Genomic DNA, 21,179 nt, shown 5'->3' on the forward strand with positions numbered 1-21,179 from the left:
CTGACGTGGATGCGGTTTAATCACAATAACCTAAAGCATGGAGAAAGAGCCCATCACTAGGACTCCGTTTCTAGTCAAAGTAGAAGAACAGATAAAGAGCTGCCTGGTCTGGAGTGGACAGAGTTGCCAAATATCTTCACATTCAGCATTGGCATAACTATATTTGCAACATGATGCACAGAAGATCAGTACACTAATATTAGTAACAAATTTCAGTGTTTGTCCACACACCCATTGTGTATCCTGTAAGTCAGAGGTCCCCAAACTGTGGGCACGCCCCCCTAGAGCAGCATGGAGGAATTATCGGGGGGCCCGGTGGGGCCCTGGCCATCCCCCACAGGGGGCAGGGAGGGAGTGCCACCCAGCCACTCTTTGCCCCTAGCTCTGCTCCTGTCCTACCCACAGCCGTGTCCCCATTTTCTGGCCCAGTGCCTGGCCCCGCCCTGCCCGTGGCTCTGTTCCTAGCACGGGGCCAAGGCTAGGGTGGGGATGGAGCTGCACCTGGCTGCGGGCCCGGCTGCTGGCCCCCACCGCAGCGGCTCTGCTCCTGCCCCCGCCCCCAGCCTTGGCCCCTGGCCGTGGCTCTATCCTCGGCACTGCTCCTGGCCCCAGACCCACCCCCAGCTGCAGCCCCAGCCTCAACCCCCTTACCTCTGTCCGCGACCCCCTCCCCTCCCAGCTGCAGCCCCGGCTCTGGGGTGGCGGCACAGACAGGGATAAGGGGCGGTGCGACCCTCAAAAGTTTGGGGACCACTGCTTTAAGTGCACAATTCTATGGATCACGGCCACTATCATGTCTGGTAATAAAACCATGTTAGTTCTGTTCTCAGAATTTAAATGTACCTTTATGAACAGAGCCCTTATAACAGATTTGGAAAGTGTCAGACTAATACTTAAGCTTTTTCCACTCTTTTTCTTGCCTTTCTTAATTCCACGCCCTTTGTGGATTTCACCTTTCACAAAAGTCAAAGCTGATATTGTTACCTCCACCCAGATAGGGTGAACAGGCCTCTGTGAGCTTCCCCAGAATGGGGAAGTTCTACAGAATGGATCTCATTTCTCAGCAGTAGTACTTATGCCATTCATTTGCCAGGCTCTCTCAGAATGGAGCTTGCTTACTAGCAGGTTTTGGTGATGCACAGCCAAATCTGCTAGGGATTAGGTTAAGACCATATAACTCATTTCACTTATAAACCACCCACGACTGCAGGCTTTCAGAAAGGAAAAAAATAGTTTCAGCCCCATGTGTCACCAAGTCCTAAATGTAATGTAATCACATTTAGTATTTTCTTTTTCTTACTTAAAACACTGCGTGTAAACATCTGAAGGGCAACATGGTTTATCTCTGTTGCATTCAATACAGAACACAGCTTCACAGGACAGTCTGAAATACACCAGCGTCGGCAGCTCAGTGGTTCTCTGATTTTTGATTCATGTCATCACAAGTTTCAGCTGCTCAAACTGTACAGAGTATATCTGTTAATGGGAAAAAAAAGAGCTCTCTTTTCCAGCCACTCTCATCGCTTAGGCCTTTGAAAGAAGTTAGTATTGGATAAGAATCTATTCCACTGCCAGTTAATAACACATATAAGATGTATTGAGAAACACAAAAATATATATATTCTCCTAGCTGATAGAAACTAAGAAAAACTAAGACAAAGAAGGGCAGCTGTGAGACTCAGTCTCATTTACCAAGGCAACACTCATTCCTTGTGTAATCTCTGAGTAACCAAGTTCAAGAAATTATCAGGGTTTTCAATTCTCTTTTCTTTTATTTGTCTAAGAATGAAAAGTGTCACCATCGCTCCACCTGACTGTTATAATCTTCAGTAACAGCTATTTCTGCTGCTGCTTCTTCCTTCTGCCACTGGTGCACTCTTTGCTCCCGGAGTAGCCTCCGCTCCTCCCGCCGTTTTTGCCGGTTCTTCTGGTGCTCCTCTTGCTTGGAGTACTGAAAGCGTTGGAGAAAGAGGTCTTTAGCATATTCATAAAGCTGCATGTCCAGGAAGTTCAACACCTCTATGCGTTTCCGGGCCCCTTCATCAATATCCACATTAGAGGCCCGGGTAATATTGAACTGGGTGAATGGGGAAATGAACTTAAGGTTGAATGTCCTCTCAAAGAGATACTGTGTTTTCCTCTGAAACTCTGTGAGTCCAAAAAAGGCCATGTTTTTCAGGTTGTTCTTGGCGCTTTGGAGAAGGATCATATTTCTCTCACTTTCATTCATAAAAGTCAAGTTGTAACATCCAACCAGGCTCAGGTCTGCCAGCATGCGAACCTGGCGGTTGTTAGCCAGGTTGTAACCACAATCCATGAACTCCTGCAAGCTGACTCCAGACCAATCATCCCCTAGGTAACAGGTAGGCAGCTCATCTGGCGTTGGACTTCTTCCATCACACATGTGGAGGGAAGTTTTCCACGTTGCACCTCTCTGGACATGTTTCCATTCACTCAAATACCGTGACACTGGATCCCTCAGCATTGTGATGTAATAGAAGTTCCTGCAACAAATTTTTAAAACACAGTTTTAGGATTCAGCAGCTTTTACTCTTATTAATCAGCAATTTTTATTTTTCTCTGACGAAATGCTTACTAACCAATGACTCTGTCTTAGGGCAGGTCTACACTTAAAACACTGGATCAGTGCAGCTGCACCGCTTAAGTGAAAATGCTCCTACGCCAGCGGGAGAGCTTTTCCCATCAGCATAGTTAATCCACCTGGCGTGAGGCACTAGTTGTTGATGGGAGAAGCTCTCCTGCTGACATAGCACTGTCTACACTTGGGGGGTAGATTGGTATAAGTGTGTCACTCAGAGGTGTGGATTTTTTACACCCCTAAGCGACATAGTTATACCCCTATAAATCTGTAGTGTAGACCTTGCCTTAACTTTTTCAAATGGACCAATGCACTTGTAAAACTTAAGCCTATAGAACATTCCTAGCAACCATGACATGTGGATAATAAAATTGACCACACCACAAGATAGATAGTCACTTTCAAGAAGGTGGACCGAGGACACATTTTTATCCCTAACCCATTTATCCATCCGTTCTTCATCACGGCGGTTTTTGAGGCACTTACTAGTTCTGAAAGAAGAAATAAGTAATATTAACTACCTCCCAGTGACAAACACAGTAGCACAAAGTGCAAACCTTAACGCATGGTGAATATTGTGAACAAACTAGAAGGCAGTTTGTTTTTTGTGATTAATTCTTTTTATTAATTTTCATCCATTTGTGATTAAGGAGATATGCTAGAAAACAAGCTGCAAACAGAAGAGGGATTTTTTTTGATTTCGAGGAAAAGAGATTCTAACCACAACCAATTGTGCAGTGTTCCTCAATTTACAGAGACTGTGACAAATCCAATTGTACTCAATACATTCTTTTTTTATATGCTGGTATTTAGCAATATCGGAATCAATGGGAGAAGATACTCACAACGGTTCAAAGATAAAACAGTGAAACAGTTGTTGTGTCCTTTGAGGATTTACTGTGGTGAGCATTACAGACCACAAAGATGTGAATTCTCTCACTACTCTTGTACATAATGAGGAAATATTAATCCTGTCACCTGTCTTCTGGGCTGAGACAATATGACTCTCTACAGCACATGGTTAGAATATATGAGCAGCCTGGACAATACCAACTGGATGCTGCAACTGCTGTAAATAATGCAATGTGGAAGATTTTGGCATGACCTGCCAACTTGAAAATGGGTCATTAAATGGGTTACATTGAGGCCAATGACAGGACTAAAATCCATTTACATGACTTAATTTGAGTTGAGAGATGGATTAAAACTAGTTATGATCATGGATACTAAAATCACTCACTGTTGATGAGTGTAAAGGTTAACATGTTCAGCTGTTATCTGTCAGGAATACAAAAAAGATACTAAAATCTACCTGACATCAAATAGAACAAGAAACTGCAGACCTCAGTTTGTCAATTTATCTTTTAGTTGCCGCATTGAGAGTTTCTACATCTAGTTATGGCAATGTGAAAAAGCCTGAAATTGAGTATGCCTAAACAATCTTTCATGTAACACATTTACTGTTGAAGATTTTATTCAATAACAACTTAACCTAAATTATAGGGTGATATAAAAATAAGATAAAACCAAAATACTTAATAACTTTTGTCAGCTGGAATAGCAACTAAAAGTCCATGAGTAAAATTAACACAGCTAGTGTGGTACAAAAATAGGTGTTTGCATGACTCATCTGGCTCTGAACAGTACATTAATAAATTATGAGTCTCCAACATCTGATCCACTGAAATTACCCTAAGATTTCTTCAGACAACCATGATCTCAAGATGCTTTTTATTGAACCTACCCAACACTCAGAAAAACAAGTGGTGTTGGAGACACACACTGCTGAAACAATGAATACTTTGAGAGTTCATCTTTCAGAAGATCTCACTTTAGTTGAATGAAAAATCCAGAAACTATTCAGAATTGCTGGGTGTAATGTCCTTCCTATCCAGATCATCACAGCATATCACCCTTTTCTAAATGCTGAATGACTTCCACTGCTTCTCCAGACGCCCTAAAGCTTGGTAAATAAAATTGAGACATACGCCCAAGGGCGGCTCCAGGCACCAGCGCACCAAGCGCGTGCCTGGGGTGGCAAGCCCCGGGGGGGCGGCCTGCCGGTCCCTGTGAGGGTGGCAGTCAAGCTGCCTTCGGCGGCATGCCTGCGGGAGGTCCACCGGTCCCGCGGCTTTGGCGGCAATTTGGCGGCGGGTACGCCGAATCCGCGTTACCAGCAGACCTCCGAAAGCTGCCTGACTGCCGTGCTTGGGGCGGCAAAATACATAGAGCCGCCCCTGCATACGCCAAATTCTTGCTAAAATATGCAGGTATCTCCACCAGTTCAGAGCAATTAGAAGGCGGGAGGGATCAAAACATTTTTTTCTGTCTTATTCACTCAATCAATGACCTTCCTGCACAAGAACTATACTGTATTTTCCACAATGATGTTAGTGTCAGAAGTGTTGATTGTGCATTGCTACAGTATCTCTTCCTGGACTACTATCTTCTGGAAGCAGCTGCTCCTGAAATGATTTCACAGCAGAAGGGATATACATTTTTTGAATGAGCAAGAAGGGGCATGTAGCGGGGAGTGTCCTTGTATGTATTGCTATTACAATTTGGATTAGGAATTGTATGATTTGCCTTAATGTTTGGCAAAGCTGAGGAGGGACTGTATGGCATAAATAATTTGTTCTTTGTGCTGGTACCCAGTTCCATACTATCTAACAGCAGTTTCATCACGCTCTGTTGGGGTACTTATACAGATCCTGTCATCATAGTTCCTGAGCATCCCATGACCATTCATGAATGGATATTCCCAGAAACATCCACTTTGACTACAGTACCTATAAACTACGAAGTAGTAGAAATTATTTCCCTTGAGCTGCAGTTATACTTGGCTGTAGAGGACTTTGGCTTCCAAGGGCTGTTAGAAAATATTGAGCAATGCTTTTCCTTCTCAAGAAAAATGTTCTTCTTCACCATCACTCTGCTTTGTGTTTATGAGAACAGATTAAGACATGCTTTCAGGCAAGCAGACGGAGTTTTGCATATGTTACAAGTGAGACCTGGAAAAGCAGCCAAACTATTGCATATCCTTCTCTGCCACTCAACAGCTTTGAGCATAAAACAATTGTATTTCAGCTTCTGGGCCTGGGATCAACATTTTTGCAACTGCTACCAGCATCACTAAGCAAACATACTGGATGCAACACTAACGAAAACAGCTGTGCTCAAAGTGGCTGAAACACACAATGCTGAGAACACTCAAAGGCAGCTGGAATGTATGGCTAACATTTGGATCACCTCACAGGGGCTTATACAAGGCTTCTTCCTCATATTGTTGCCCTCCCTCTCTGGGATAGTATTGGATGTTAATGTATATGTTAAAATATTGCTATTGATGGTTATTTATGCCTTTAATAATGTTTCAGCCTTTCCTCACCAACCTATGGCATTTTCATTCTGGTGTGCCTCAGGGCAATGACAACTAGTGAAAGTAAACCTTCCAGGGCATAAATCATTTCCATCTCATTACTGGCTGTGCAGATGTATTTGCTGTTCTCTAATGGAATATGAGCTAAAAAGCAGAATGTGAAACAAATACAGTGAAATGAATGAGGAAATGCCTTTGTATGATTTACGCAAATTTCCTTGTGACTAGCCAAGAAACTTTCTTCCTTTACTATATTTACTGTATGATTATCGAGCTTTTCAGTGGTCTGTCAAAACTAAGGCCTTGTCTATACCACAGGGGAAATTCGATCTAAGCTACGCAATTTGAGTTATGTGAATAGCGTAACTCAAATCGACGTAGCTTAGATCTACTTACCCAGGGGTCCACGCTAGGCGATGTTGATGGAAGATGCTCTCCCGTCGACTCCCCCTACTCTTCTCGATCCAGTGGAGTACAGGATTCGACGGGAGAGTGATCTGCGGTCCATTTAATGGGTCTTCACTAAACCCACTAAATCGACCGCTGATGCATCGACCGCCACTCGTCGCTCCCCCGGTAAGTGTAGACAAGCCCAAAGATACTCTTTCTCTCAGTCTGGCTTTCATGAATTTAGTTTGTGGGGGTATGTTTACATTGCAATCAGGAGATGTGATTGCAGCATTAAATAAAAGCTAGTTTGAGTAGCAACAGCAATGAGGCTGTGGCAGCACAGGTGGCTGCATGGGCTAGCTCTGTTCATCCAGGAGCCTGGGTACATACTTGAATGGCCACCACTCATGCTGCCACGGCTTCACTGCTATTGTTACTTGAGTTAGCCTTGATTTAGCAATCTCAAAGCTAGTTCAGGTATGGCTACAAAGGCTGAAATCACTCCTCCTAATTGCAGTGTAAAAATACCCTCTGCAAGAAGATAGACTGACAATCCTGTACAGCTAAATCCTCTGTTTATCCACAAAAATGGCTCAATTGCTGGACAAGCTGTCCCACACTGCCATACTGTTGTGCCTTGGACCTATAATGGAGCGACCATTGCTACAGGCGAGAAAGTAGTTCAGTCTCCACCTATGTGAATCCTTTGCATCTATAGAAATGACCATCAAGGACACCACAACATGTCAGAAGCTTAGGCCATGTCTACACTTACAAGCTTACAGTTGCACGGCTGTACCAATATAGCTGTGCCACTGTAAGGTCACTTGTGTAGTCGTGTTACGCCGACAGGAGAGAGCGCTCCTGTCAACATCATAAAACCAGCTCAACGAGCGGCGGTAGCTATGTCGGCTGGAGAGCATCTCCCACCAACATAGCGCTGTGGACACAAGTGCTTATGCTGCCAAAACTTACATTGCTCAGGGGTGTGGTTTTTTCACACCCTTGAGTGACAAAAGTTTTGCCAACATAAATGCTAGTCTAGACATGGCGTAAGTTAAGCACCCACGTTTTAGGGTGCTTATTTGAACTCTGAACCTTTATCTTCCATCACTGGAGTTTGTATGTATTGTGGCAAACCCAGGACAAACAGCTACAAAGGGGGTAGTAATCAGTCCCAGGGGGTTAAAAAGGCCTCTCCCAAGCCACTGAAGAGAGAGAACCATGGGGAAATAAGGTTCAGCTGGGCAAGGGGTTACTAGGGAACTAATTAGGGTCAGCTGGCTCCAACTGCTTGGGACCTTTTTAAACCCTCCCCAGTGTGGAAGGAGGGGGGAGAGAGAGTGAGAGAACCAGGGAAGCTGCCAGTAAGTTAGGAGCAGCAAGACTCTGAACCCTTCCTGCAAGGAAGGCTGCACTCTGTCCCCAGAAGGGAAGATAAACAAGCACAAGGGGCTGACTGAGAAAAGGAATAGCCAGACCCTGCGCTACCTGCAGGGATTTGCCTTGCCCAAGCCTGTGTCTCCAAGGCTAAAACGGACTGAGCCTGCTGCGGAGGAGACGGTACTTTGCCACACTTGGTGTCAGAAGTGGGATGTAGTGAGGCGTTGTGGCAAGCCATCTCAGGGCAAGGTAAATCGCACACGCACACGCACGCACACGCACGCACACGCACACGCGCACACACACGCACACACACAAAAATGGAGGACGTAGTGAAGGCCTTGATTCAGGCCACTGCGGCCCAACAAGAGGCTACCAGAGTACAGATGACAGCCCAGCAAGAGTCAGTACGTGTCCAACAGGAGACAAACCAATTGCTGATGAACCAGGCGGCCCAAGATCGAGCCACCCTGAATGATGTAGTGAACCAGTTGAAAGCCCTGACCGCGCTGACGCATGGGCCCCAGGGGACCCGGCCGCTACGCGCAAGCAACTATTTACAGAAGATGACAACGGATGACGATATAGAGGCGTATCTCCTTGCATTCGAGAGGACGGCACTGCGGGAGGCTTGGCCCCAAGATCAGTGGGCAGGCCTCCTGGCTCCATTTCTGTGTGGGGAGGCTCAGAAGGCCTATTTCGATATGACCATAGAAGCAGCTATGGATTACCCCCAGCTGAAGGCGGAAATCCTGGCGAGGTCAGGGGTGACGCCGGCCATAAGGGCCCAGCACTTCCACGAGTGGAAGTACCGGGACGACAAAGCGCCGAGGTCCCAGCTATTTGACTTGATCCACCTCGCCCGGAAGTGGCTCCGCCCTGAGACCCATGGGCCGGAGAAGGTGGTGGAAATCCTGGTGTTGGACAGGTACATGAGGGGGTTGCCGCTGGGCGTACGAGGGTGGGTCCGCCAAAATGATCCCTCCTCGTATGATGAGCTAGTTGCCCTTGTAGAGAGACACTTAGCAGCCCAAGAACTTTCTCGGACCCCCGGGGAAGGAAGGCGCCAGAATCGGAGACCAGTCTCTGCACCGAGGCCCCGGTTTGCCCTAGCGCCAGGCCGGACAATGGAGGGGAGGAAGGAGGCAGAAGAGCAGCCCGTGGTCCCGGAGAGACTTGAGGACTGGGGGAGAAAGACTCGAGAGATAAAGCCCGGCAGCCCGAAAAATAGGGGGCTGCCCCGAGCGGGGTACCGATGTTATGCCTGTGGCGAAATGGGGCATATCGCTGCCCAATGCCCGAATCTAGGAGAGCCTATGCAATGCGAACTGAGAGATATAGGGGGACCATGTGATCTAATAAGTCTAGTCGGGGTTGCGATGGTCCCTCATAGATACACTAGGCCAGTTAAGATGAATGGTATAAAGACCACAGCCTTAGTAGACTCGGGAAGTGCAATCACGTTAGTCTCGGGGAAGCTGGTCGGACAAGACCAACTATCCCGGGCCAAACGCTCGGGAATATCCTGTGTGCATGGGGATGTCAACTATTATCCAACCATCCCCGTAAAAATAGAAGTTTTCGGAAGCCCCACTAGGTTGACGGTGGGAGTAGTTCCAAAACTCCCCTACCCTGTCCTTATCGGACGAGACTTCCCGGGGTTTGATAGCCTACTCCCTGGGGAGAAGGTAGAAGAAAATAATGACCCTGGGACCCAGGGCGTGGCCCAGATCGTTAACCCTCCCCCAACCTTCCATGAATTTAGCCAGGATTTGTTCTCCCCGCCGGGGAAGCCCAGGAAGACTAGGAGGGAACGGAGGGCGGATAAAAGGAGGGGGACAAGGGTCCTGACCCAGTGCCAGAAGTCTACGCTTGTAGGGGAAAGAAGGGGCTCGACTGACAGTGGGACTGGGTCGGCGATCAACAACCCTATCGCCGGACCTGGTTCCCCAGGGGCTTTCCCCGAGGGGGAGACGGAGGTAGACCCCCCCGAGTTTAGACAAATGGGGACCGCACGCGGGAATTTTGGTCAGGATCAGGCCAATGATCCCATATACCACAATATTCTCAAAGAAGTAGTCTAGGTAAATGGGGTACCCGTGGAGGGGAGAGTTAAGGGCGCGGGGCCATATTATATGATTAAGAATGACCTGCTATACAGAGTAGTCCGGGTCCAAGAGCAAGTCATACAACAACTCTTGGTCCCACGGAAGCATCAAAGAGCCGTAATGGAGCTGGCCCACAGCCATCTGTTCGGGGGCCATCTAGGGGTAGATAAGACCCTGGATCGGATTCTACAGAGGTTTTTTTGGCCTGGCGTTTATGCAGCGGTCCGACGATATTGCACATCCTGTCCAGAATGCCAGATACATGGGCCCCGACCCCACTTAAGGGCCCCTCTGGTACCTCTGCCAATTATCGAGGTCCCATTTGAGCGTATAGCTATGGACATAGTAGGGCCATTGGAAAAGTCAGCCCGGGGCCATCAATACATTCTGGTAGTACTAGATTATGCCACCCGATACCCCGAGGCCATACCCCTACGGAATACCACGTCCAAGACCATAGCCAAAGAATTAGTCCAGATTTTTTCCAGAGTAGGAATACCTAAGGAGATCCTGACGGACCAAGGGACCCCCTTTGTGTCTAAGCTGATGAAGGACCTGTGTACAATGCTCCACATACGGACCCTTAGAACATCGGTCTACCATCCCCAGACCGATGGCCTGGTCGAATGCTTTAATAGGACATTGAAGAACCTGTTACGTAAAGTGATTAGTCGTGATGGGAAAGACTGGGACGCCCTGCTGCCTTACTTGCTGTTTGCCGTACGGGAGGTACCTCAGGCTTCCACTGGATTCTCCCCCTTCGAGCTGTTATACGGTCGCCACCCCAGGGGCATACTGGACCTGGCTAAAGAAGACTGGGAAGAACAGCCGAACCCTGGGAGAAACGTTGTTGAACATGTGTTGCAGATGAAAGACAGAATAGCCCAAGTCACCCCCCTTGTGCGCGAACACATGGAGAAGGCCCAAGGGGCACAACGGACAAACTACGATCGCCGAGCAACGACCCGGAAGTTCCAGGTGGGGGACCGGGTGATGGTGCTCATACCCACGGCCGAGAGCAAGCTCCTGGCCAGGTGGCAGGGGCCATACGAGGTAATAGAAGCGATAGGAGAAGTCGACTATAAGGTACGACAGCCGGGCCGCCGGAAGCTGGAGCAGATCTACCATATAAATCTGCTGAAACCTTGGCACGATAGAGAAGCTCCGGTGGCTGCACTGGGGGTGCCATCCCCTAAAAGCAACCAGCCCGACCTGGTGGGGATATCCCCGGAGTTGACTCCGGAACAACGATCAGAAGTGATCAGCCTGATCAAACGCAACCAGGATGTGTTCTCCGAAAAGCCGGGCAGGACTACGGAGGTTCACCATCACATCCTCACGGAGCCTGGAGTGAAAGTGAACGTTAAGCCATACCGGATCCCAGAGGCCAAGAGAGAAGAGATTAGGACAGAGGTCAGGAAAATGCTGACCTTAGGAGTCATTGAAGAATCTCATAGCCAATGGTCCAGCCCCGTGGTTTTAGTGCCTAAGCCGGACGGCAGTATGAGGTTCTGCAATGACTTCCGCAAACTCAATGAGGTGTCCCAATTTGATGCCTACCCTATACCCAGGATAGATGAGCTGATTGACAGATTGGGAAAGGCACGGTTTATGTCTACCCTTGACCTTACCAAGGGCTATTGGCAGATCCCCCTGGCCAAGGCCGACAAGGAGAAGACCGCCTTTGCAACGCCAGAAGGTCTATATCAGTACACTGTTCTCCCCTTTGGGTTGCATGGGGCCCCCGCTACTTTCCAACGGCTAATGGACAAACTGTTGCGACCCCATGGGAAGTACGCGGCAGCCTATCTCGATGACGTCATCATATATAGCCCCGACTGGGAGACTCATGTGGAGAAGGTAGAAGCGGTCCTGGACACCCTCAGGAAGGCAGGGCTGACTGCCAATCCCTCCAAATGTTCGATTGGGTTAGCGGAGGCTAAGTACCTTGGGTATATAGTGGGGAGGGGCGTGGTGAAGCCCCAGCTCAACAAGTTAGAAGCTATACAGAAGTGGCCCCGACCACTCCGGAAGAAACAGGTCAGAGCATTCCTGGGACTAGTGGGGTACTATAGGCGGTTCATTCCCCACTTCGCCACCAGGGCATGCCCATTAACGGACCTAACAAAAGCTCGGGGCTCTGACATAGTAAAATGGTCCGCGGCGGCCGAGGGCGCTTTTGCGGATCTGAGGACGGCCCTCTGCACAGACCCCGTACTAGTAGCCCCAGACTGGGGGAAGGAGTTTATCCTACAAACCGACGCCTCTGAAGTAGGGCTGGGAGCGGTGCTTTCCCAAATGGTCGGAGATGATGAACACCCCGTCCTCTTCCTCAGTAGGAAGCTCCTACCTAGGGAACGGAAATACGCCGTGGTGGAGAAGGAGTGCCTGGCTGTGAAATGGGCCATAGAGAGCCTCCGCTACTATCTACTTGGACGGAGATTTACCCTTGTCACGGACCATGCCCCTTTGCAGTGGATGCACCAAAACAAGGACAAAAACGCGAGAGTAACAAGGTGGTTCCTGTCGCTTCAACCCTTCCACTTCACGGTACGACATAGGTCTGGGACCCGACATGGCAATGCGGATGGCCTGTCGAGAGTGCACTGCTTTCCGACCCAAGTAGCCCAACCCCGTAGTGTTGAGCAGGGGGGGGGGATATGTGGCAAACCCAGGACAAACAGCTACAAAGGGGGTAGTAATCAGTCCCAGGGGGTTAAAAAGGCCTCTCCCAAGCCACTGAAGAGAGAGAACCATGGGGAAATAAGGTTCAGCTGGGCAAGGGGTTACTAGGGAACTAATTAGGGTCAGCTGGCTCCAACTGCTTGGGACCTTTTTAAACCCTCCCCAGTGTGGAAGGAGGGGGGAGAGAGAGTGAGAGAACCAGGGAAGCTGCCAGTAAGTTAGGAGCAGCAAGACTCTGAACCCTTCCTGCAAGGAAGGCTGCACTCTGTCCCCAGAAGGGAAGATAAACAAGCACAAGGGGCTGACTGAGAAAAGGAATAGCCAGACCCTGCGCTACCTGCAGGGATTTGCCTTGCCCAAGCCTGTGTCTCCAAGGCTAAAAAGGACTGAGCCTGCTGCGGAGGAGACGGTACTTTGCCACAGTATTTTTGCTATATTGACAGTCAGGTCTGATGCTTGTGTGTGTTTTTAGAGTGTTCTATTATTGCAATGACACATAATGTTACCCCAATGCAGTTTATGAGCGGGAGAATGCAAGACGTAATGGGTATTTGGTCTGGTAGGCACTAGATCTTTAATAGCCTGAAAAGTGTTTTGTTTTTCATGTTCTCTTGTCTTCTACACATGCATCTCCCATGTAGGGGACAGGATACTTATGAGTTCTATTCAAGGAGTCACCTCAGAATTCTTCTATCGTGGCAGAAGCAAGGGGCTTAGATATCCGGAGACTGGCGTAGATTTCCAAATGACTGTGCCTGTACATTAGCTCCTGTTAGAAAGCCAGATGGGTGGAAAGAGGGATCTGTTGCTGCAGAGGAAGCATTCATGTCATGGATTTGCCTGGGAGTGGAAGGAATTTTGTGGCCCTAGGACATTGATACATTTTTTTAAAAACTACACTAAAACACCTCAAGTTGTACACACAAGCCTCTGATTGTTGTGAGACCACCCCTGTCTTACTTGGAAAATTGTCTCAAAACATTTTCAAATGTTGGTAGTTCTGGTTGAAATACCCAAATATTTCATATTTCTCAATACATAGTACAGGGGTGGCTAAACTTATTGACACTCCGAGCTGCATACGATAATCTTCAGAAGTTCGAGAGCCGGGGCACCACTGCTGGGGCTTGGGGCTTCAGCCCCATGGGAGGCACCTGAAGCCCCAAGACCCCCCTTCCCCATTGGGCAAAAGCCAGAGGCAGTGCATGAGGGGCATGTGGGGGAGTCACATGCCCCCCCCCCAATTTTTGCCAGGGTTTGCTGTCCCCTTCCCTGCACAGCAGGTACTGGAGCTGGCAAGCTGGGAGCTGTGGCCATGGGGAGAGGCAAAGGCAAACAGCTGGGAGCTACAGGGACAGCCACTACTTTTGCTGCTGCCTCTCCCTGGAGAGCTAAAGCAGTGGCCTCTCCCTGCAGCTCCCAGCTGTTTGCTGCTGCCTCTCCATGAAGAGCTAAAACCAGGGAGCTGGAGGGAGGAGCTGCTGAAGGTAAGAGGAGAGGTGTGCCTGGTGGGGTGTGACTCAAGCTGTTGGGGGGGCAAACCTTTAAATTGTGTCCCCCCACTTTCAGCAGGCACCAGTCATCTCTGGTAGAAGCCCCTAGCCCAGAAGTGGGCAAACTGCGGCCCGCGGGCCACATCCGGCCCGTGGGACCATCCTGCCCAGCCCTTGAGCTCTCGGCTGGGGAGGCTCGCCCTCCTCCCCTGCAGCCTCAGCTTGCCGTGCCGCCAGCGCTCTGGGTGGCAGGGCTGCGAGCTCCGGCCAGGTGGCACGGCTGCCAGTCCTGGTGCTCTGAGCGGCATGGTAAGGGGGCAGGGAGCTGGGGGGTTGGATAAGGGGCAGGGAGTCCCAGGGGGCAGTCAGGGGACAGGGAGCAGGGGGCGGTTGGATGGGGTGGAGGTTCAGAGGTGATGGTCAGGGGATGGGGAACAGGGGGGCTTGGATAGGGGGTGGGGTGCCAGGGGGCCAGTGGTCCTGGAAGGGGGCGGTTGGGGACAAGGAGCAGGGGTTGGATGGGTCAGGGGTTCTGAGGGGGGCAGTCAGGGGGCAGGAAGTGGGAGGGGGCAGGGGCCAGGCTGTTTGGGGAGGCACAGCCTTCCCTACCCGGCCCTCCATACATTTTCGGAACCCCGATGTGGCCCTCAGGCCAAAAAGTTTGCCCACCCCTGCCATAGCCCCATCAGCTCGCTTCACAGCCATGAGCTCCCCTCTCCCCCAGTCTGGTAGGCAGAGAATGAGGGGTGGAGGGATTCCATGAGCTACACTTCAATGGTAAAAGAGCTGTATGAGGCTCACAAGCCCGGTTTGGCCACCCCGACATAGTATCTGGTTTTGCAGTAAATCTTGTTAAAACTGGGACTGGCTGCTGGGCTAATTCCTAAAAAAAGGCACAAAAAGTGCAAGAAAAAAAGTTAAACTGGGACCCATTTCAGTCCCTTTCTTCTCCTCTTAATGAAATCTAAGAATTTAGGCTATTTTGAGTCCAGACATGCATTTGTCTCTGCTTAGTGACAACAGAATCTCCTCACTTCAATCTTGTCCATTGTAATCTGGCTACAGTTCACAATGCTACTCACTGCTGTAGATACACAACACAGAATTATTTTCTGTCACCTTGTTTGATACACTGCTCTCACCATAGCCTGCTCATTCTTTATTTCAGTGGACTACCACCTGAAGTGAACCAAACCTCTAAAGCAGAGAGTCTCGGCATTCAGAGCTGAACAATCAGAATGTGCTTTGACACATTGATGAAAAGGTATTTTATTCAAGCCTTCAAAATGCATGTAAAGTAATTAAGAAGGATGTGTTAAGTACTTGGGAATTTGGGAACTCTGATTCTTAAGCGTCTGATGCCTACACAAGAATATTAGAGAGACAAGGTGGGTGAGGTAATATCTGTTATTGGACCAACTTCCATTGGTGAGAGAGACAAGCTTTCAAGCCACACAGAGCTCTTCCTCAGGTCTGGGAAAGGTACTCCCAGCATCACTGCAAAATGCAAGGTGGAACAGATTGTTTAGCATAAGTAGTTAGCACATATTGTCCTATTGCAGTAATAGGACAAAAAGAGGGGGTTAATGGGTTACAGATTGTTGTAATAAGCCATAAATCCAGTGTCTCTGTTTATTCCATGATATTTAGTGTCTAGCAGAGTAATGAAGAACTCTATGTGGCTTGACAGCTTGTCTCTCTCATCAACAGAATTTCGTCCAATAAAAGGTATTACCTCACCCGCCCACAATGTCTCTCTAATATCCTGGGACTGACACGGCTACAACTACACTGCATAACACAAGAATAGTAATTAGTAATAGCTGCATAGTATACATCTGCCAGTCTAACCTGCAGTCTAACTTGTAACAGCTAGCATTGTAATGATAAAATGGAAACATCCATGAATCACTTCAGCTCACTTTCAAAACAATCATTAATCCAATGCCAACCTGCCATTCATTACAATTTATTTTCTGCAAGAAACTCACACCTTTTCCAGGATAGATACTCAGTCAAATCCCTTCCTAGAATAACTCATGAAAGTCAATGGGTTACCACAGGGATAGCTTTGGGCCACTTAAATTATTTGGCCCTATGATATACAGATAAATGGCCAAACTATGTAATCTATACACCGGCCTGAGTAAGTAATCGTGTGGAACCACACTGCCCTGAGGGAGCCCTGGGAGGGATTGTGCCTCAGGAGACATTGCAGGCATGCAGTGTGGAAGTGTGTATGCTGGATCAGCCTTTAAGACCAGCACAATCCAGTCCCGGGTGTATCAAAGATGAATGCTACAAATTCTCATGTCTCCAACAGTATGAGAAGTCATATATCAGATACACTAGCATTTATATTAAAATTAACACACACCTGGAAATTCATAAGGCTTTATTTCCCACTGGTGTGAAGTCCAATATCTTTGTTAGCATTAGGCAATGAAAATCGTCTAACAAAATTTTAGGGAAAAATAGTTTCTAGTATGAATCTAACAACATGTCTTCATTTCACACCATAATAATATGAAACACTTTAAATCTTTTGTTAATGCTGCAGTAATATCATTTTGATAGAAAAGTATAAACTTGTTGGAAGTGCAGAGCCTGACGTTAGTCGCATTGATCACATACCAGGGCATTCTGCCTCTTGTATCATCATGGAACAGACATCACAGCTGAGTGAGATTTGTTACAGAAGTGACGGATCACCACAAAATGAGAACAAAAATGTTTTGTGTGGCTTCATGGAGTAGACAGGTGCAGTAGAGGGCTGAGTGACATCTTTACTGTTATTCCTCCCCCACTGCATGGTGCAGCCTGCACACGACAGCTCAATCAGAAGCTCTGAACACAAAAACTGGTAAAATGAAAGATATTCTCTTCTCACTCACAAAGTCAGTTGGGACCTTATCAACTATGACTGATGGGCTTGTTAAACAAAAGAGCAGCAAGAGTTCACAGCAGCTGAAACATAGAAGTCATATGAGGTAGCAGAAAAGGAAAACAAAGTAATTGGACAATGCATTATAAGTAAGGCTAAGTTATGGGTGGCAGGGCTTGGGCTGAAGCCGGAGCCCCACCATGCGGGGTGAAGCCCGAGCCCTGCCACCCTCACTGCTTGGGGCTGAATTAGAGGAAATCGCAGAGGTTTTGTAAAATCACAGAATCTGTGACCTCTATGTCCTCCATGAGTGATTCGTAGTCTTACTTATAAGAAACTAGCAGCAAGTAGAGTGAAGAACTGGGATGACCGAAAATCTCAGGTGCATACTAAACATGTTTTTTTTTTAAACAAACAAAAGGAAGTATTTCTTCACACAACGTACAGTCAACCTGTGGAACTCTTTGCCAGAGGATGTTGTCAAGGCCAAGACTATAACAGGGTTCAAAAAAGAACTAGATAAGTTCATGGAGGATAGGTCCATCAATAGCTATTAGCCAGGATGGGCAGGGATGGTGTCCCTAGCCTCTGTTTGCCAGAAGCTGGGAATGGGTGACAGGGGATGAATCACTTGATTGATTACCTGTTCTGTTCATTCCCTCTGGGGCACCTGGCATTGGCCACTGTCGGAAGACAGGATACTGGCTAGATGGACCTTTGGTCTGACCCAGTACGGCCATTCTTATGTTCTTATATCCAGGCACTGGTTTTTCCTGCTGGAATGGAAGGTAAAAGACCTGGTGGGGTTAATTACTAAAACTGTAACTAAGCTTTTGGGGTTTTAACACTAAAAAAGAGCCTGTTCCAATGGAGAGGTTCTGAAACCAATGTGGAAGAAACAGAGGGAAAAAACCAGAGTCACAGCATGTTTCTATTAATAATGACAGAAGTAGTGGAGAGAGGCAGCTTAAGTGGTGCAAGACAAAAAAGATCTCGAATTATGGGAACAAAATCCTTGTGCTTCCAGTGGTGTACTATTGCTTTTGGAGTGGGGGGAAGGAGGGCTTCTGAGTCCTGTTTGCAGCCTAGGGGGCTCTGTAGCAAAATGTGGGGGCAGGATCAGATGCAGAAAGCCAGCCCACAGTAAAGTGGTGCGACTTGTACATGGCTGCCTTAAGGAGCAGCCTGCTTTGTGTCTCCCTGTTTTGGGGTTCTTGTGTGTTCTGAATTCTAAGAAATAAAGTAGTTTTAAATTGCAAACTTCCAGAATGAATATTTTATGTTTATCTAATTTCTCTGTTTGTATTGCATGAAACATACCACTTCTGGATTTAACCCAACATCCCAAAATCAGAGACAAGACCTCACAAGGAGAAAAATACTTCCCTAATAGAGACTGCCGTTTTGAACCTAATCAATCAGAGAATAAAGGACAAGGGTAAAATATTCAAATTCTGACATTGTAATTCTGCTCCCAGATTGTTGTACAAGCAAAATCTGTGTTGCAGATTGAAAGCTTTAAAGATAATGAAGATGAATATTACACCCACATGATCGGAATAGAGTGTCCAAGGTCCACTTTCAAGAGTTTGTAAATTTAATACCATTTGTGGTTCTAATTCTCAGGTTGATGTGGGTATGTTTATATGTAGATTCTTTACTCAAACAATGTCATTAAGCCACTACTCACCATTAAAAAGTCAACATACGCCAACAGTTACTGCAGATATCTCCTGTTCTGAGTGTACGAAAAAAAATTAGTGCCTGAGGAACTGAGCACCCAGAACTTCCACTAGCTTTAACTGGGACTGAAACCACAGGCCCCCATTTCACTTAACACCTTTGCTATCACAGGGCCAGATCCTGCAACTGATTCCACAAAGAGGACGTCTGTGCAGAGCACCACACGTCAAAGAGTCCAGCTGTGTAGTTCCAGTTGCCAGGTCTGGCCCATACTTCTTAACTTTCCAACTTGCCAACAGGTGACATAAGCCATTGCAATGTTTGAAAAATGGTTGAAATGTGGAATACCCGTGTTTTGTTGCATATCACACCATAATTAATAATGGGTTATAAACCTGGGTTTAAGCATATTTTCTAGAGTTAGTCAAAATTTTCCAAAACAAAAAAAAAGGTGTTCAAATTTTCCATTTTTTTCAAGATAAGTGGAAAATTTTAAAAATTGGCCTAATTTTGTTTTGTCTGTGTTGGTTTAGATAGAACAGGAAGGACTAGGAGTCCGCCATCCTGGATTGTATTCCAGGCTTTGCAAAGGGACGGTGATCCACAAGGAAGTTAATTGTGAGGATGCAAATTCTGTAACTGTCAATTGAAATGTGTTATTTAAGCATTAGGAAACAGTTAAGAGATGTCACAATACTTATTTCCTTGCTTTTTATGGGGATGTCACATCTAACCAACATTAATGTCTCTTCAATTAAGTTTTTGTTTATGAAGAAGAGCTCTGTGTAGCTCAAAAGCTTCTCTCTTTCACCAACAGAAGTTGGGACAATAAAATATATTACCTCACCCACCTTGTATATATCCTGGGACCAATGTAGCTACAACAACATTGCATATATATATCCTAGTAATGTCCAAGATTTGCAAAATTGTCAGTTTTTGATTAGCCCTTGAAGTATTAAGTTGAAGTTTTAAATTTGTGAAATCAGAGAAACTTCAGGAAAGCTTTACAAAACTTGCTAATTTACCGCATGACTTCTGATCAGAGGATTAGTGTCCTACACTTCATTTTACGGAATGTCAGATGAAGGAGAACCACCTTTAAAGATAATTCAATGCTAGACATCAAATAACTAAGAGGAGGTGAATTTGTGTATTCCTAAAAACAACCAAACAAAAAAAAGGGAGAGAGAACCCCTGATAATAAAATGCTACATGTCACTTTTCCATTAGAGTGGCTGATTTTCCTTTAACTTACACTAAAGGAAATTCATTGATTTCAATAGAGTTACACTGGTGTAAGTGAAAGGAGAATCGGGTAACTATTTTATTTATATAGGGTATTGTTGTCACCTCATATTCCTGAGAACATACCACCCAATTCTATGTTAGCCCAATGACCAATTGCAGCTCTGATGTGGTTGCATAGACTAAGATTCCCTCCCCCTTTGTTTTGGATCCAATACATGCAGAAGGGTAAGACAGGATATTGATAGTTTGTTTGCGAGTGAAGATGAATGAACTGGATATATACAAATCAGGCTGTATAAAGCTACATGATAACAGGAAAATATTTTTCAGTAAATAAGATATGTCATTCCTCTTAGTAAACTATGTAGGGAAATTTGAGAGAAATGTTAATGAAAATTATCACGTTGTTTATAGGAAAACAACACTTCATTAATCCCTAGTAATGTTGGTTATTGTCCCCTAGAGCGTAAGCTTTTTGAGGCAGGCACTGTGTCCTCCTCTAGGCCTTTAGGGGGGAGGGATAGTTCAGTGGTTTGAGCATTGACCTGCTAAACCCAGAGTTATGAGTTCAATCCTTGAGGGGGCCACTTAGGTATCTAGGGCAAAATCAGTACTTGGTCCTGCTAGTGAAGGCAGGGGGCTAGACTCAATGACCTTTCAAGGTCCCTTCCAGTTCTAGGAGATAGGATATCTTTATTTATTTTATAATTTATGCCTGTACAATGCATAACACATTTTGGATGCTACTGTAATGTAAATAATCATATTACTAATAATCCATTATTATACACACCAAGTGGCCACAAAGTCTAATGAGTCATCAGTGGGACTGGAGCTCAGGACCTACTGCTCCAAAAACATAGCTGTAGTAGAGACGAGACACATTTTTTTTTTACATGGTGGAATGTATTTGTTATTGTGCAGAACTACACTGTTGCCAAATATACAGTACCAATCACAAAACTCATCAAAATAGAATCACTTTTGCTACATAATCATATTTGCCTTCACTTGTCCCCTAGTGATTGTGCCAGAATAAATGTATATTAACACATCATAGTGCACAGGTCCGATGCTTTGCCTTTTCCTGTATAGGACTGTAGCTCTGGCTATGGGAGCAAATGCCTCTGCTCTGAATTATTTAGCATATTCATGGATATTTATTTCAGTTGCACTTCATAAGACATAGACTCTCTAGGAGTTGGAGGGGATGACAGACCCACTACACGTCCCCAAAGATGTGATTTATGTTCATGGTTATGAAGTCTGGGTCCTGAGCAACTCCCAGGCTAATGACATGATCCGTCACACATAGGTCTAATCA

The 21,179-nt window shown here is 46.5% G+C and overlaps 1 protein-coding gene across 1 annotated transcript in view; it reads right to left on the minus strand.

Annotated features, from left to right (window-relative positions):
- Positions 1–1,795: 1,795 nt before the first annotated feature.
- Positions 1,796–21,179, minus strand: part of HS6ST3 (heparan sulfate 6-O-sulfotransferase 3) — a 544,877-nt gene continuing 525,493 nt past the window's right edge. Inside the window, exon 2 of the mRNA XM_065416713.1 lies at positions 1,796–2,504. Within this exon, the coding sequence (XP_065272785.1) occupies positions 1,796–2,504 (709 nt within the window). The remainder of the gene's footprint in view (positions 2,505–21,179) is intronic.

This window comes from Emys orbicularis, chromosome 1, assembly GCF_028017835.1.
Source record: "Emys orbicularis isolate rEmyOrb1 chromosome 1, rEmyOrb1.hap1, whole genome shotgun sequence".
Classification (NCBI taxonomy): domain Eukaryota; kingdom Metazoa; phylum Chordata; order Testudines; family Emydidae; genus Emys; species Emys orbicularis.